Source organism: Rhineura floridana, chromosome 1 (genome assembly GCF_030035675.1).
Source record: "Rhineura floridana isolate rRhiFlo1 chromosome 1, rRhiFlo1.hap2, whole genome shotgun sequence".
Taxonomy (NCBI): domain Eukaryota; kingdom Metazoa; phylum Chordata; class Lepidosauria; order Squamata; family Rhineuridae; genus Rhineura; species Rhineura floridana.
Window position 1 is genome coordinate 268,835,288 of NC_084480.1, and position 18,345 is coordinate 268,853,632.

Sequence of the window (18,345 nt, forward strand, 5' to 3'; positions counted from 1 at the left end):
TGTTGGAGTTATCTTTATACAGTAGGCATTATCAGAATTTGAGAGTCAGAAATCCTTGCAGATCACTCAGTCGATCTTCTAACTACTCCTGCTCTAAACCAAGTACAAGTATAAGCAGTCCGAATTGAGCTCAACGTTGAATTAGGAGTTGGTGGAACTATTTGAGCACTAGCAAGATATGACCTAAATGCCCAGTCCCAATTTGTAGTTCAACAACAGTGTTCTGAATTAGCTATAGTTTCCAAAACATCTTCAAAGACAGCCGCACATACACCAATTCACAGTAGCCCAACCCAGAGGAAACTGATGCTACTGTGTACATGATAACTGTTTAAAGACTACAGAACAAGTACCAACATGCAAAATGAAAAATCCAAAGCTAAAACACAACTCTATCTTTACAGGATTTCACCCATCAAAACAGCAAGACATACATCACTTTTGAGCAACAATAAATAGATCCATGCAATCCACTAGCCAAGCATACCCAAACAAAAAATTGCATTCTAGTTCCAATGGCAGCTGACAATCACACCATATTTACAGGGCAACTCTCAAACCATAGCCACAAACATGCCAGCCCATATTTCTTATATTTATGCACAATACATAAATTCATATATTCCAATTTACTGTAGACAATGCTTAAATAACATGTCATACTTTTTTTCCTTCACCACTTAAAAGTGCAAATAAGGCATTATCTAGAAGTCTTGTCACTCCAAGAGTGCCTCAGTAGTTCTCAACTATTGTACTGGATTAATTTCACATTTGTGTTTTATTGAAAAAAATTGAGCTCATTTTCAAAAATTAAATGCTCCCATTATGGCGACAATCTAGACTCAGCACTTCCTGCGATCTGGGGTTCTGAAATCAAAAGCAAGTGGTAGAACGGTTTACATTTTAAAATGAGTCATTTCTACCAATTGGACCCTGGTGCATTTTCAATCAGAGAGCTGCATTCCCTGCCAAGCAACCTTCTGGGGGGTCATATGTCAATGGTGGGTAGGGGCCAGTAACAAAAGTGAGTAGAGCACCCAAGATACATTTGTCTCATTATAGAATGGGCCACTGCAAGACATGTTACTACCCAAAGCAGACCAGCAAATGTCCTTTTCAGTGGTAGAGCATCTGCTTTCAATCCCAGGTTCGATCCCTGGAATCTCACAACAGGGCTGGAAAGGTCCCCATCTGAAACCCTGGAGCAACACTACAGTCAGTGCTAACAGTACAGAGCTAAATGGACTAGTGGTATGACTTGGTATAAAGCAGCTTCCTATGTCTCTCTCTCTCTCCCCCATTAATGGATGACTTTGGGCCAATCACTGCCTCTCAGCCTCTTATTTCAGAGGGCTATTGCAAGAATATAAATGAAGAGGTTATTTACATCATACCTTCAGCTCCTGTAGGAAAGGCAGAATATAAGTGTAATGAAAAAAGATAGATATACCTGCGGGGGTTCGCTGCTCTGTTCTCCAGCTGTAATAGACAGATGGGTGTGTCCTAAGTGACTGATGGGCTGACACACTGGGCAGGAAGGGAGGTGGACACCACTGTACTGCCAATTGCTTAGTCAGCCAAGAGCACTTGCGGACATAGAGCAAATAAGTAGGAGAATGAGGGAAAGAACAGGTGGGAGACAGCAAGTGAAGCAGCAGCAGTTGGGTGGAAGGATGGTAGCTAGTCACACCACACCTAGCTTTTCTCTCTCTGGATGGGTTGTGAGCTGCCACTTACTTCACCACTGTCCCAGTCTGCTGCTGGTCCATGAGGCTCACCTTGCAAGCTCAGAGTTAAGTTTGCTTTTACAAAATTTATCTTAAGAATATTTATCTGTAAGTTTAAAACATTAAAATAACTCTTCCTCTGTTTCCCCTGTGATGATTTTATGTTGTAAGCTACTCAGGTCAGGGACCTCTCCTCTTTAGAAGCACCATTCACACAGATGGCACTATGGGGGGAAAAATGGGTCTGCCCTCAAGTCAGTCCTGACTTATGACGACCCTATGAATAGGGTATTCATGATAAACAGGGTTGGTATACCATTACCTTCCTCTGAGGCTGGGAGGCAGTGACTGGCCCAAGGTCACCCAGAGAGCTTCATGGCTGTGTGGGGATTTGAACCCTGGTCTCCCAGGTCATAGTCTAACACTCTAACCACTAAACCACACTGGCTCTCTAGATGGCACTACAAATACCACATAATTTTCATTCTCTGCCCATTGATAATAGGCAGACACCTGTTGAAAGCTTTAGGAAAACCTACCCACACATGTAAATTTGACATGGATTTTAATATGTAATTTTTTAAATTTTGTTTTTAAAAAACTGCTGCTATTTTGAAAAATCAGGTTTTTGAAAAAAGTTAAAACTGTTTTTATCAGTAATTTTAATGCATATTTTAGATAAACCACTTAGAGGTTTTGATGAATAAGCAGTATGTATATCTTGTTAAATAAAAAAAATAAAGAACTATGACTAGCACACCAGAAGTAAAATAGGAGTACACTGATTTATAAGGCATAAGTCACACAGAGTGTTATGATACATCAAAAGATATGAGGACCTAAACAGAAAATAACAGGTGTTGCTTCCTTTCAGAATGTCTACCTACGGAATTCCTAAATTACTTTTAAGCTTCGTATTTGTTTAAAAAGCAGTTTCAGGACTTGAAGTGAAGGCTGCTTCTAAATAAACAGCTTTTCCACCACACTACTGCCCTGCAAGGTCTCTTTCCAGCTGTTCTCACATTAACCCCTCAAATTGTGAGGTGGTGGGGTTTGTTAAGTCTAAACAGCAATTCAAAGCAGGGAATCACCCAAAGGTGAAGGTACCAATAATTACTTGGGCATGCATTTCCCTCTGAAGCAGAACATTATGAACATTTTTAAAAAATCCTAATTTTCCAAAGAGACTGAAGGGGTTGTATCTAATTCTGTGCAAGTGGAGTTCTACTCACACCAACACCACTTCCGTTTCCTCCTCCCATGTGCCCCTAAAATCTGCTCCAAGTGTCCCCTAATCTTCCATTGCCAATTTTGAGGGCTCGAGGAGACAGGAAAGGAAATTCCATTGCACACCAAGAAGTCTGTTGTGTGAGTGGAGCTGTGGTGTTGGATACACTCCCTACTGATAACAGAAATCAAAGAAATGAACCAAGAACAGGGAAGGAGGCCATTTCCAGCAATTCTCCCTCCCCTCTGCAATACCCCTAAACCTGCTCCAGAGCAGTCTGGGGGGAGGGGGCAGAAGAAACAGCTGAAAATTGCTTCACTCGCTCTGCTGAGGCAAGTCTTATCAGTTGAAGGACACAGCTGGATACAATCCAGTATCTCTAAAAGCAAACACACACACAACTCAAGTCAACAAATCTTCCAACAATTCCACCAGCACAAAATCCTAGAAATGACCCAGAAAAAACTGCATAAATGCCTTTTTAAAAAGCTGACAGAAAAGACTTTTTTTTTTTGAAGTGCCGAAGTATTTGCCATAATAGAGTGTTGTATTTTAATTTGGTATAGGTGGTTACTAAAAAGTCTTTGGCATCTCAGGACCAAATTTACTGGATTCTTCTATCAAAAGAAGGCATGTGGAACCTTGAGCCCATCAGTCCTCTTTCCCTCAGCACTTTCCTGGAGCCATGCCCACTTCCTCAGGTGGTTAGGAGGACCCAGTTTTCATTTCCATCACTATGCCTCCTTGAATACCATGACGAAGGTGAAAACTAGGCAGGTCCTCCCCATCCTCAGCTGAGAGGGGAAAGCTGTTTTCAGGCCCAGCTTGCTGCAATAGCAAGTGACCACTTCTCAGCTGAACCACTCCAATCAGCTCGGTGAGGGGAGGGGTAATTCCCACTGTGGCCTGCTAGGTAGGATGGGTATGAAAACTACCCCTCCAGCTGATTACAGTGGGATCAACCAAGGACCAGTGGATGGTTTTCATCCCCACTGCAGTGCACTGGCTGGGGGGGGGGAACAATGTGTTGAAAATGCAGACTTTCCCATTCCTCAGATGCACATATCACCAGAGGAGTGGGGAGGGCCCATTAACACATGGGGAGGGTTAAACCTCCTTGCTAAGTGTGCTGCAATGAGAATGAAAATAACCCTTCTTCCTCAGCTGATCTGCATGGAAAAGTTATTATTGTGCATGAGTGTTCAAGGGAGAGATTGTGGGACACCATTATATGGCCCCTGATCACGTTAGCCCAAGGGAATGTGGTCCTTAGGAGGTGGGGAGGGAGGTTCCTAGTCCCTGGTACTAAGAAAGAGGAGAGATCATGCCCTGAGAAACTGTAAATATGCAACCATACATCTCCAGATCATTGGGTAGCTAGAGATTCTTTAAAACAAAACACACAATACCATAGATGTACAAGTGAGGAAGGACCCAACCATTAGCTTGCTGGCTAAAGGCCTGTGTGGAACTTCATATGGAAGCGGAATTCTTCTGCCTCTAGAAAGATCTTGCCACACAGAGCACATGTGCGGGCATTCTTTTTAGTAGCATGTGTGCGCCGCACATGGCTGTCATGGGCAGCATGAGAAGCAAATGTTTTGCCACAGTGTCTACATTTAAAAGGCTTCTCTCCTGAATGCTGGCGGATGTGGGTACGCAGGATGCTGGAGGCTGTAAATGCCTGTGGGGATGGTGAACAGAAGGAATTGTAGGGGCAGGAGAAAGGGAGAGAAGAAAAACAACAGTTAGACCCAAGTTCCTAGAAATAAAAACCTAGCCCAGATAACCAACCAAGGCAAAGATAAAGCTTGGCACTTAAATCATTTAACCCAGCTGCTTTTGGATTTCAAGTGGCAAAGGGAGGAGAAAGTAATTGCTTGCTCACAAAATGCATAGTTAAGCTAGGTTGCTTATTTCTACAGGAAAGTATCACAATCAGGCACACATTTCAAACTATGGTTAAGCGCATTAACCACAGTCTTCTTACAAGGCTATAAAGTGATACTTTAAGAGTTTCCTGCAACCTGACCTTAGGTATGTGTACTCAAAAGTAAGTCACACTGAGTTCAATAGTGTTTACTTCCAAGTAAAGGTTACAGCTACGGTTACAGGCCAAGTTACATAAGCATAGACCAAAATGAGATGTGCCATGGGAGACGCATGAAATCTTTATTGCAGTTGTAGAGCACTCAGTCTGATGAATACAGTAGTTGTTTTGGGAGGGAGGCATTTTATTTATTTATTTATTATTTTATTTATAGCCCGCCCTTCCTCCCAGCATGAGCCCAGGGCGGCAAGTGTACACACACTTAACACTGTCAGGTTCTTTCCCCAGTCAAACTGGCATCTTCCACCACTGGCTGGAATATAGCATATTTTCACTGCAAAGAATGAAGCAGTTGGAGGTACAATTTTGATATGTATGAGGGAGGGCACTGCCATGCTTTCCTACATGCAGTAATAATATATATATATATAACTGAGAGACCTGCTATGTGTCTTCTGCATTATATCTAGTATAGTAGGCCTCAAAAATAACTGCAACATTAAAACAGAGAAAATGGCACTGGTCGCAGAAAATAGCATTCTACAAGCAACTGAAACCTCCTCAAAAGAATTTAAAGGGGCATAGTTATCCTCACCTTGTTGCAGTACACACATTTATAGGGTCGTTCTCCAGAGTGCACCCTCATGTGCTTGTTGAGGCTGGAAGACTGAGAGAAACTTTTACCACATATGGAACACTGAAAAGAGAGAACACATTTAACAGTTCTGTGGCTGTAGCAACAGTTACAGACATTTATGTTGGTGTGCAGCAAGTATGTGCATTTAGATAGGAATATAAGAGAGACAAAATTGATAAAGCAATCTGTTTTATAAGAACAATTTATTTAGAAATAAACAAGTTTTCAGCTTATACATATGAAGCACATCAAGAAGATGATTTCTGTGACCATCAAAACTTAATTGTAGCAGCAGTCCCTATTTGTACTGTGTACCCAAGGTTTACACAGTAATCTTTATGTCCTCTATAAAGATGTTTTGATCAATGTATGAACACTTGGGTGCACAGCGACAGCAAGGCCTAGGATCATAATATTTCCCCGCCCACATATACATTTATCAACATCTGGCACAGGGCTATAGTCTTACCCAGTACTCCAGTTTCTGTGCCTGCTAGTATTGGGCCATTTCAAAGCACTTGATACTTTTAAAGCAGAAGCTGATTAAAATTAAAAATATACCTTATTTACAACTATTTTAACATTGCTTACTGTCTGGGAATAACTCACTTAATTGCCACCAAGTTGTGCTTCATTCTGTGACTTAACAGACAGATGAAAATGCATGCCTATAGCAGCCTGTGGAGCAACCCCAGGGTGCTAACCATTGGACACAAAGGAGGAGAGAAAAAGGAGACCTCTTTTTTGCTTCTCTCTCCCCTCAGATCAGATTTAAAGGATAGGGAATGAGGCAACCAAGCTGAAGTCAGCTTTATATGCCAAGCCTTGATTTATGATCAGCTAGACTTGAGGAAGGATATTGTTTGTTCAGAAATAGTTGTTACTGTTTGCTTGTTTTTAACTATATGCATCCTTCTTCAGCAGTTGTTGCTGGATGTTAATAAGTTAATGTGCTAGCTCCATTCCCATCCCTACCACCTCCAATTTGTGGAAAGCAAATGTGTGAAGAAAGGAGCCTACTGTGCTCCTGAGACATTCCTCGCAGGTTTTAGATTATCTAAACTCTATCTAGTGGCCCAAATCAAGATGCAGCTGAAGTATTGTAAAGCTATCCTAAGCTTGTTGTATTGAACAGAGACTAATTAACCTGGGGATAGATAAATTGCTTTTCTTATATATAAAATGCATAGAACATTATTTTATACAGTGTACATTATTACTAAGATGCTTGCAGTTTTACAGTCACAAGATTATATTAAAGTTTACAAACCTGCTTTAAAAGAAAACTTTAATTATAATAAAACTCAATTAGGAAGCAAACCTATAGAATATTTATATCAAAGGTAGCAGAGGTTTTGTTATTTTAATCATGACAGAAAAGGCATTTTGCAATGTTCAAAATAATAACATAGAAACAATTTTGCTTGTTTAAATATAAAGCTATTGGCATTAAAAACATTCTCAAAACAAAATAAATTCAAAGTAATTCTTTGTTACTACTATCTATTCTGTTTTAAAGAAAAAATTGTTAGAACCCAGAGGCATCAGCAATTTTTTTTCATGTTGGATCTAATCCTTCAATTGTCTGGATTTAGATTTACCAACCTTTATGTCAGCTGACTAATTAAACATAGGTAGTGTTTAACTATTGTCTGAAATAGAACTCAAGGCAAGTGACACCTCTGATCTGGGTAGCTGTTTAGAATTTAAGAGCACATTCCTACAGAAGTAAGCCCCAGTGAATTCAGTTAGACTTACCCAATATCTAAGATTGCAACCTCAGACTGCAGTTCTATTCATAATTACATTGCAATAAAAACACAGTATAATTTACTTTTAAGGTAAAACAGATAGATCAGTCTGTAAGTTATGAATGAAAGATCTCCTTTCCCCCTGCCAAGAGCTCTAACACAATCCAAATAGGGAACTGCTCTTTAAAATATGGCACTTATGGGAATTCTCCCCCTTTGAAGAATCTTTAATTATTCCAGCCTATTGAAGATACTGGAGAGACTACCAAACATTTCAGTGCTGTGGAATAGTTGGATCTAAGAAGGGGGGGGAGAGAGAGACAAACTACACCACCGGTTACATTTAGAAGTTTCATAACCTTTCCATTAGGTGATTCTGTTTCTAAAAGTGTGGTGCAGTTACAATTAAATGCAAAACCACAGCTCTAAATTTTATAATTCCCTTCAGCTGGCAGGTGATATATATCCAAAATACTACCTTAAGAGCTTGAAGAACTTGCTCCACCTGATTTCATTCTTAAGAGTGCTGTGTGAAGATCACTACCGTCATAAAAAGTTTACTCAGAAGCAAATCCCATTGGTTTTGATAGAATAGGATCTACTCCCAGACAAGCGTGCTCCAGAGTTGAGGCTGAACATTTGCTCAATAAATCGTGAGTAAGCCAATAAAATGAGGACAACAACACCAGAAAACAAAAAAAGGAGGATTAACAAACTATGGATACCAAAGAAGAAAGAATTGTAACAACAGCAACAAAAAAGCTTTCAGAGTCTCAGGAGAAGTCTAGAAACCGGCATCAAGGCTCCACCCACTTCCTTCAGGGAAACAGACAGGCGGCTTTAACTCTCTGCGCTGTTTGTTTGCTCTTTCCTAGGCCAACCAGGCGGAGGGGGGCACAAACAGGACACCTTCCTGAGTGTGTGTCGGTAGTTCTCCTTCACTCTAACTGGAGGGACGGGGGACGTAGACAACGGTCCCTAACTCCACTGCAGCGATCTGGTCCAGCTTAAGCTACATGCCCTTTAAAGCAGGAAGTGCCAGCGGAACACCTGCACTGGCCAGAAGGACGGGACACAAATGCTATTTTACTCTTCCGCGTCATCCATGTCATCTTCATACACACGCACACGTGAACAACACAACAGCGCCAGACGTTCTCAAGGACATTATTTGGGACACCATGTTTTAGGTCTCAGTAGGAGATTCATTTGGGTTAATCTCTTTACTCAGAAGTGAAGTCCCATTTGCGATTAACGGGACTTACTCCAAGTGAAGCTACTCTGTCTGCGCTCCTTATGAAAACGACCAAAGCCTTGAAAAAAAATTTCATGGGCTGAAAAAAATCCCACACGAGCAAAATATAGAAAAACAAATAGACACCCTGATTGTTCAGCTCCTCTCCACCCTCTGTTCAAGGCTAATTGAAGCATGCAATTTCGATATCTCTCTCTGGCAGTCCTCAATCTCCTATCCGAGGTGCCTGCCGCAAAGCCCTCCCCTAATTCCCTGGGGCTTGCTTTCATTACTCAGACGTGTGTTGGGGGAGATGGCACGCTGCACGTGCTTAAAAACGCTCTTATTTCCTGCTGTGTTGCAGGGCAGGGAGGGTTCCTCATCTCCACATTCTAGGACAAAGCTACAGCCAGCTAGCTTTTTCTTTAAATATTTCAGATATGAGTTAGTTTCGCCCGGAAAGATGCCGAGGCGGTCCTTACTTTGTGAGGCCTGTGCTTCTCGTGGACATGGAGAACGTGGATCCTCAGCCGGTCTCTTTTGTCAAAAGATCGGTTGCAAAGACTGCACGGGAATTTCCTGTCCCCTTGGTCCACGCACCGGGTGTATTTCAGATGTTTGTCCCGGTAGTATTTGTAGGCGAACACCTTCCCACAGCGCTCGCATTTATAGCCCTCCACAGGCTCTGGGGGGGGGGGGTAGGCGACAAGGGGGGAGGAAGCCATCGTCAGAGTTGTTTTTATTTACTATCGCAGCTAGTTTCACAAGTTTAAAGATGCACATAAAAGGAGTGGAAGAAGAAGAAAACAATGAAACGAGGAGTTTAAAGACAAAGAAGACAGCAATGGAAAATGAAGCATTTTAACTTTAAAAAATTACAAAGGATGAAGGGAAGGCCAGGATAAGAACAGAGCAGACCATCCAGATTTTGAGAGCGGCCTCCCGCTCCTCCTCTTGAGCCTACAAGGTTGCCAACTGACCTTCACTGTGCTGTTGGGCCGGCTTCCCTTCTGCCGTTCCTTTCAGGCTGATGGGGATGCCGAGGAACTGCAAGTAGCAATCCCCGTACCAGACCAGCAGCTCTTGGCCGGGCGTGATCTCTTTGCAGCTTTCGTAGTAGATCTGCCCCTGGCACTGAAGGGCCGTCAAGTTCTGCTCCTCGGGGAAGCGGGCGCAGTTCACCAAGGACATCCAGTTGCCCGAGGAGCCCTTGCCGTCGATGAAGTGACTCAAGCGGCCGTCCTCAAAAATCTGCGGGACCAACACGCAAACCCACTCTTGCCCGCTTATAATAGACAGCAGCTGTTCCCGGCAGGAGGGCTCTCGGCACTCCATCCTACTCCCCACCCCAGTTCAAAGGAAGGGAAACTGGCATTCAGCCAGCTGCAGTACCTATGTACACCCTTGGTTCTGCGTAAGTGTCATTGAGCTCGGCGGGGATTACTTCCAAGCCAATCTATACGGGGATCTTTTTGTATCCAGCCATCTATTCTTCTACGGGTCGGGGTGGCGGCCCTCCAGATGTTGGAGAACTAAAACGCCCATCATTCCTAACCACTGGCCATGCTGGCTGGGGGCAATGGGAGTCCAGCAACATCTGGAGAACTACAAGTTCCCCACCCCTGCTCTAAAGTCTAGCCACAGAATTTCTGTGCAGCTGGGAAGCTTGTACATTCCTTTGCCAGGAAATGGGGTGGAGGAAAAGCTGCCCCATCGCACCACTATTTACACAGGAGCACGCAGCGATGTGAGCACGACGGGCTAGGAGAGGATCAAGCCTGTGAGGATAAGGCTGAGAGGGATTTCCTCCCCCCGCCGCCGCTTTCTCCGAGGTGAATCAATATTTCTCCTCCTCCACGAACAGCACGTCCATCCCTAAACACTCAGGAATCAGGGTAATATCTCGTGCTGCGCCAGGCCCTGTCTTTACCTAAAACACCCAGGCATCACCGGCTGTCCTTAACCTGTGTGGTCAAGGAAGGCAATGCGCTCTCTCCAGCGCTGGAGTTCGGGATCAGGAACCAAAACAGCTTAATAAACCTCTGCAGTCCCATGCGCACGTACCCGCGAGTGAGACCCCGGGGAACCCAACGAAACTCCCTTCCCCGCTAAGCGCGGCGACCAGCGGTGCCTCAGCCCAGCCGAGTTTGGGAGGCAGAAGGCTTGCCGCTCCCAGCCCGCCTGTAGCCCCAGCCCCTCCCCTCAGAGAAAGCAAAGGAGGAAGCTCGGTTACCTCCCACATCAGGGAATTGTCATCGTAAGTCTTGATCTCGCTCGTGTTGACCACTTTGCCCTGGAAAGGGCCGAAACGAACCCCCTTCCGAAGGGTTTCGGTGCAGAACACGCCCAGCTGCGGGCCGTCCTGGTAGACAGTCTGCAACACAGTCAGCCCTGTGGAAGGGAGAGATGGGTTGCAGGTTGGAGGAAGAGGGGATAGTTCAAAATAGGACCGGCGATTCCCCCCCCTTTCAAAAGCGAAGCTAGACCAGACAAACGGAGCTACCTTCGGGGAGTTGCAGAGACGACCTGTCTAGGAGCGGCGGCTGCCCGTCAACTGCGCCTAAAGGGAAAGCGAATGGGAACAACTCAGGCGGGAATCTTATGCATCCTTAACTGGGAGCAACAGCGCAATCCTAATCATGCCTGCTCAGATGGAAGTCCTACTGAATGCAATAGAGTTTACTCCCAGGAAAGGAAGAGTTCGGGTTACAGTTTTACAGGGTCTGTGACGGTATAACAAAACAGGCTGCAACCGACAGCATTCGTCTCATGGAGACTTCTTAGCAGACGCGCATAAAATTGCGCTGCGAGTCAAGGGGAAATGAAGTGTCGATACAAGCTCAAACCCGGGTACACCAGAATAATGAATCCGAAATAAGCTACCGCACACCCTGATTCTATACCGACAACGAGTAAGAAAGACAATATTAGAGACCAACTCCACACCCGCATGTGTGTGTCCAGAGTTTCCACTTCTATTAGGCTTAGGAAATTGATGGTTACAATGGGTTAGGGCAGGCATCGCCAATGTGGTTCCCCCCAGATGCTGTTGGACTACAATTCCCAGCATCCCTAATCATTGGCCAAGCTGGTTGAGGCTGATAAGTGCAAGAATCCAACAACTAGAGAGTGCCATGTTGGCTACCACTGGGTTAGGAGCTACTTTATTTAGTAAGAATGCTGTTAAAAATTCTGTCTAGCAAACGGATTGGACTGCATGATCTGGGTCTTATTTTGGAATAGGGACCCTTGTGAGCCAAATTTAGGTTCATTTTGGGGGGGGGATAAAGTTGACAGAAAAATAACCATAACACTCTCCTGAAGCATTCAGAAATTCTCTTTCCAGTGAGAGGTTTTTGCCTTGAAAACGTAATTTAAGCAACACATTGAAAAGAATAAAATAATTATACTAATTCCTCACTGAAAGAAAGCAGTTAACCCATATAGACAAATAGTCTAAAGAAGCTACTAGGTTGAAATAAAGATATGAATTGGTTCCAGCTATGCCATTAGGCTTCTCTAGTTTCCCCAGAGTAATGCTCCCATTTGTAAAAACCCACAATTTAAATTTATCTCTAATTAATGTATTGATTCCTCTCACCAAATAATAGACCGAACTACTACTTCACTGCCCCCCCATCTTCTTCTAATGAAATGGGGTAAAAATCAACCCAAGGTGTATTTTTATTTATGCAGAACTTACACAGAAGTTGACCCACACCTCACACCATAGTCCTTCTGGGATATTGTTACCTGCACAATAACAATATCGCCTCCAAATTGCGGCCACTTACCATTTGTAGTTTTCTTTCTGTACACAGAACGTGCCCAGAAGAACAAAAATCCCCCCCCCCAAAAAATTCCTTGTATTTGATGGGCTGCGTGTGGGAGAATCTGTAAACGTTTTCCAGCGAAAACCGATCCATGGAAGCAAAGTGCCCGTATAGAGACTTTTCAAACATCCCCCAAACTCTCAACCGACTCCGCTATTTGGGGTACTTCTCACTCCAATCAATGGCAAGTATCGCAGAACGGAATGCCACATTCTTCCTTTCCCCCCAAACAAAAGACTGATGGGAGAAAGAATTGTTCTCTTCTGACACCACACACGTCTTTGTTTCTGGACATTTTAGTATCCTGAGATACACTGAAATTTGGCTTGGGGTAGTGAAGACTCTCCCTCCCCCCCTCCCCCAAAAAAGTTGAAAACCAGTTGCTGTTTGAGAAGAGGTATCTGCAGTTTCTATACAGCTATATCCCCCGGCAGGACAAAGCAAGGCGCATGCTCCGAACCACCCTCCCTCGCCGCCTTCTACTTCCCGCCCTACGGCGCTTGCTGCCGAGGCCGAGGGAGTCCGGGGTGGTGGTGGTGAAGGGCTTCCTTACCCGGGTTGCGGGGAGGGTGTCCGACTCCACAGGCGGCGCGCTGCTGCCTCACGCCTGGCATGGTCCCGTAAAGGACGGCGTGGAGCTCCTGGGCGGTGAAGTGGTAGCTGGGCGGGCCCCTCTCGCAGTCCTGAGTTCCGTCGGGGCTTCTCTTCTTGGGCGAGGCTCCCTCGGGGATGCGCCGGCGCGGCGAGTCTCGCTTCCCGGGGAAGGGCGCGGCGAGGACCGGCAAGGGCCGGGGCAGAGGCGAGGGCCGGGGCAGAGGCAGACCGGGCGGAGGGGCCACGAAGACAGCGGGCAGGCCCGAGAAGGGGAAGGGCGCCAGGTGAAGCGAGCCGGGACTCGGTCCTCCAGCTGTTATGGTCCGGGGCTGGAAAGGGCCCGCTGAGGGCAGGGCCTCCAGAAAACGCGGCGGTGGCAGGAAGGAGGTGGTGTCGGGCCTGGCCGGACAGCTCCGCAGCAGCAGCAGCAAGGACTCGCTGCCGGTATCTCCCCCGCTGGGCTCTTTGGAGACGGAGCTGCTTCCCGGCAGTGAAGCGGCCATAGAAGTGCCGGGAGCAAGGAAAAGCGCGGGAACCTGCGAGGAGAAACGAGACACAAATGTGAGCTTAGGCGCGCCGCCTTCACGAAGGGGTCGCCGTCAACCTAGAAGCTGAAGCTACTTTCTTGGGAAGGAGGTTTTCATGACGAGCCATAGGATAAGACGCTGGTGAGGAAACTGATGGAAGGAGAACTTTTCCTTGGGCACTGTCGGGTTTACCTCAACTGCTGAGAGCTTCTGTCCCCAGAGACTTATATAAAGCACACTGGCACTTTCTCCAGCCTATTGTCCCGAGACGCTTTCATAAGTTCCCACCCAGGAGGACCCTCCCGCTACCTTCTGGGTCTTTCTCCTGGGTGGGAAGGGGGCGTACCCACCTACCACATACGGACACAAGAGCTAGGACCAGGAGGCAAATAGCCATGAACCCACAAGAGCCACAGCTGTGACAGTTGTATTGTCAAGTTTAAATGTCTATACAAGACGTATTTTTCAAGCGGCGCTTCATGAAAGGAGAGCTGGACGATGGCAGCGGACGCTATAAGTAGTAGCTTGTAACATGCCTTACCACGGTGCAATCCTATCCGTGTCTGTGTTCAGAAACCAGCCGTTACAGTGCCCTCCTATAAGGGTCTACTCAAAAGTAAGCACCGCCTAGTTCAATGGAACTTACTCCCACATTGGATCGCCATCTTCCTCCCACCGTAGGATTGCAGCCCAGTCTCCATTTTTGTATACCCGCCATACGTGCTTAGTTCCCTTCAGCCTTTCCTTGTCAAGGTTTTTTTCCGTGACTTGCCATCACCTCCTGAACCTTTTCCCGTTTGGCAACATGGATTCTTGAAAACACTAACTGTATGTACAAATGAGAATTTGGTGGCTCATGACAAGAGTAAGGCGGTGGTAAGTCCTATTGGTCTCAAAGGGTCTGGCTTCTGAATAGACCTGCAAGAGATTGTGCTGTTAGACTGTACTGCTAAACAATCATGTTGAAAAACGGAGTTGAAATGCATCCCGCCACACTTTTACAGCGCTTGGGGCAAAACATCCAATGAAAACCAGCTGACTGGTAGTTTGTTTACCCAAGCAATGCTGAGATGAAAAAAAGCCCAAAGCTGTCTTTCAAGCGTTATAGATCAGCTTCGTGTAGTATAATTTACACCATTTAAAACCTCTCTCTATAAACATATATAAATATATCAAAACATTTTTGCTGGATCAAGACACTATACCAGCTTATTTCCGAGTAAGCCTGCATAAGATTAGGCTATGAACCCTGTGCATATTAAAGAATAAGCTCCATTGAACTCTGGTTGTAAGTTAAACACACACAGGACGGGGCTGTAAGGGATTTTTGAAAGCTGTGACCCAGGACAGTTTATGCCGCAGCAAATCTTTTAGTCCTTAAAGTGCTGCCTTCTCTAGAATACTTCGATAGGCGTACTCCACTGTGGCCAGACGCAAAAGAGTTCAGGGCTCCTGCATCTTTAATGCCCTCTTCTACACAGCTAGTAATCGTACAGGAGCTCCGGACTCTTTTGCATCTGGCCACCCTTCTGCACACTTAGGGTCATATTCAACTAAGCCCTACTCCGAGTAGACCAAACAAGAGATGGATTGATTCCATAAAGGAAGCCACAGACCTGAACTTACAAGATCTGAACAGGGTGGTTCATGACAGATGCTGTTGGAGGTCGCTGATTCATAGGGTCGCCATAAGTTGTGATCGACTTGAAGGCACATAACAACAAAAGTTAGTTATGGCTATTAACTTCAGTGGGTCTAGCCTGACGAGAACTGACGATGAATATCCCCTCATAGGCTTAGATGATGCACTCGTAGGATTGCAGACCATATTCCCTTATCTAGGAGCTAAGTACCGTTGAACTCAATGAGAGCGCTGACTTCTGGGTAGACTTGTATGCCGCATGTAGGACGTGGCGCACAGGTCTGCTTGCCTCACACATCCGACACAAAGTGGAATGATCAAGCCTAGTATAGACACTAAAAGGCTAGATACACTATTCAGATCCCAAGTGGGAAGTTATCTATGCATATGAAATAAAAAGGACCCCAGAGACGTTGCCGGTGCCTTAGTTTAAAGACTCATTTATGCTCCCTGCTTGCAATAAATGTCGTCTTTAAAGAGTCACAAGTCTCGTGGTCTGCACAACGTGGCTACCCACCACATAGAACAAGGGCAGAAAACTGGGAAGAGAGGAAGAGAAAGAAAAGCCACCCTCATGCAGCGCCTGGCAAACGCGCGCCGCGTAACGGGCTAGCAGCGGTTGTTTCCGGCAGACCTTGGCAGCACATTTGGCGCTTAGCTGCCTCAACCGGAGGGTCACCCTGGAGGACAGGCGGAGGGTCCCGGCGGCCCCATTCTGGTCGCAGTGCTCTTCCCAAACATCTGGGGAGAGAAGGATCCTTTCGCTCCTGCTAGCGGCGTCAGGTCTCCCACGCGAACCACTGGACCAGCTCCGGTCTCTGGGCGGCAGGAGCCGCCCCGGGCGGCTGGCGTTCGGATCGCCCCGCGCTTCTTTCCACTCCTCCCAGCCAAGACTAGACTCTCCCCGAGTTAGAGGCCGCAGGGAAGGCAGGTTTGGCGGGGAAGTTACTCACTATGGAGTTGCTCAACTTCCTCTGCCCTGCTCAAGGGCCGCGATGGTTCGTCCGGCTGCCACGATCTACGCTGTACTTAGTGAGAAGCAGCCACTTAAGGAAGAGCCACGTGCCTTGCGGGCAGATGGTGCTGAAAGATGCCCGCTGAGAGGAAGGGGGGATGCACGTCTCTCTGAGGCCCATCACTCCCCTCCCCCTGCCGCCCGCCCAGACGGCACCAGCTATTGGTCAAAAGACCGGCTTGGCTTAGAGGAGGAGGTGGAGAACACTCTCTCCAGCACCACATCTTGGCGACAGCCACCTAAGATGTAACCTGCACCGATGCTCAGTTTTATTTCAAACTCTCTTCCGTTCTCCCCACCAGCTCCAATTTAACAGCTTTTAGGTACATGAAGTGCGAATGAAAGGTCTTTTCAGCCTTAATGGGAAAACATCCGTAGGCCCACTTGCACTAGGAAAGAAAAAAAGCGTTTATTCCAGACCTCTCAAACATGAGGAGTTCCTCAACATCCAAGTCTAGCCACCCACTCAGCTGAGCGCCTTCGTTTCGAACCACTTCTACGGATGCTTATGATCGAAGCCGAGTTAGCGTTAGCCAAGAACGAACAGCGAGCTGTAAATTATGCCTCATTACAGGAGCCTGATTCTGTGGAATGTGCCATATGTAAGCAGATATGTTAATTATGTGATCAGCACTTGTTTGTCATAACCCTCTGACTTCACTTTTTACAATACCTCTCCTCCCGTGTCAAAAAAACCCATAGGCATATGCAACTCAAGAAAACTCTCCATGCAGTTGAAAAGTCTAGGAAAACTTATTATGCCATAATAAATCCGTTCGTCTGTTAAATGTTCCAAGACTATCCTGTAGATCCCACTTCATGGTTGCTACTCTCCGTACATCTTCCAGGGAATAAGCCCCATTAAACTTCCTGCTGACCAATCTCGCATAGAATTGCGCTGCGCGAGGCTTTCCCCCTCGCACACTAGGAGGAGACCCCCCAGGGAGGAGGAGGGAGAGAAAAACAGGCATCGCCTGCGAATGGAGGTCAACTAAAGATAAATATTTGGAGCAGAGAAAGAGATGATGATAATGATAACAGTTCTATAGCTTTAAACATAGCCTTATTTAAAAGTAGAATGGAATGACAAACTAATAGGAGGAATCAGGGGGGAAAATAACTGGTCCAAACCGCGTTCCACGATCCTTAATTATTTTCCTACTTGGAATGTTGCAAAAGGGCCGTTGAAACAGACTAAGAACGAGTTGGTAGGAAGATCTCCGAAGGTAGTAATAGTTCCTCACCACCTCTGCTTCCCCCCCCCTCCGTTCACACTTTCGAATTTGAGAAGAAGCTGAGATACTTGCCAACAGCTCTTCGTGGGGCTAGACAGAAAGAAGTGCCTGAGCTTAGGAACGGGAGTTATAGTGCGCACGGTTCCTCATGTAACCTATTACACCTGCTGAAATTCAGTTTCCTCCCCCACCGTTAAAGGTGCAAGAACCCTGCCTAAGCAGCACAAGCCAGCGTTGACTGGTTGTTGTCTCATAAACACATTTAATTGAAAGAATGTTTTGTCCCTTTGATATTAGCGAAGTGAAAATATCCGCAGTCCGAAGTTTGTTCCTTTGATCTCCAAGTGAAAGAGTCCGCAGATCTTAAACGGAAATTAGGTGAATTTCGAAGGCACCTAAAGGAATACTGCCCAGATTTACATTCTTCCCTCTTTCCTTCAATCACTACTTAAGGGGGGGTGCGATCCTTCCCAGACTTGCAGGAATAATACATTAGATTGCCCAGGATAAATCTCGGAGGCATATTCCTTAAAAAAAATTTAAAACGTGCATTTTCCAAACATTTTAAGGATCATTCAAGAATATGCTTTACCACCGTTCGCAGATTATTCTCTGCCCATCATTCCTTGGTATTCCGGAAAGTCTTGTCAATTTCACCTGTGCTCGGGTCTAGTTTCAGTTGAAAATGACAAACAGAAAGTAGTATCAATTTCATCCAAAATACCGATGTCCTCTAAATTTCACATTCTGCTGATGAAACTGATAAAGGTAAGGAAACCTTTGATAATGTTACTGATTCCGGTTATAACTTGAAAGGGAAAAGGCGGGTGAGCAGGCAAAGAGGCTTTCTCTCGACCTTGTAATTTTCACCA

At 45.6% G+C, this 18,345-nt stretch overlaps 1 protein-coding gene across 4 annotated transcripts; it reads right to left on the minus strand.

The window, feature by feature from the left end:
- Positions 1-2,493: 2,493 nt before the first annotated feature.
- Positions 2,494-17,584, minus strand: PRDM14 (PR/SET domain 14). Of its 4 annotated transcripts, none has more exons than XM_061600947.1 (8): positions 17,546-17,584; positions 13,014-13,590; positions 11,131-11,187; positions 10,861-11,018; positions 9,608-9,878; positions 9,110-9,312; positions 5,601-5,702; positions 2,494-4,639 (listed from the first exon to the last, which is right to left on the minus strand). In XM_061600947.1, exons 2-8 carry the CDS (start codon positions 13,555-13,557, stop codon positions 4,409-4,411), a joined length of 1,566 nt encoding a protein of 521 aa, XP_061456931.1. In that variant the 5' UTR covers positions 13,558-13,590; positions 17,546-17,584; the 3' UTR covers positions 2,494-4,408. The 4 variants fall into 4 exon arrangements, with proteins under 4 accessions (XP_061456931.1, XP_061456913.1, XP_061456939.1 ...); XM_061600929.1 differs by lacking the exon at positions 17,546-17,584 and adding an exon at positions 14,228-14,499; XM_061600955.1 differs by lacking the exon at positions 17,546-17,584 and adding an exon at positions 13,936-14,036.
- Positions 17,585-18,345: the final 761 nt, after the last annotated feature.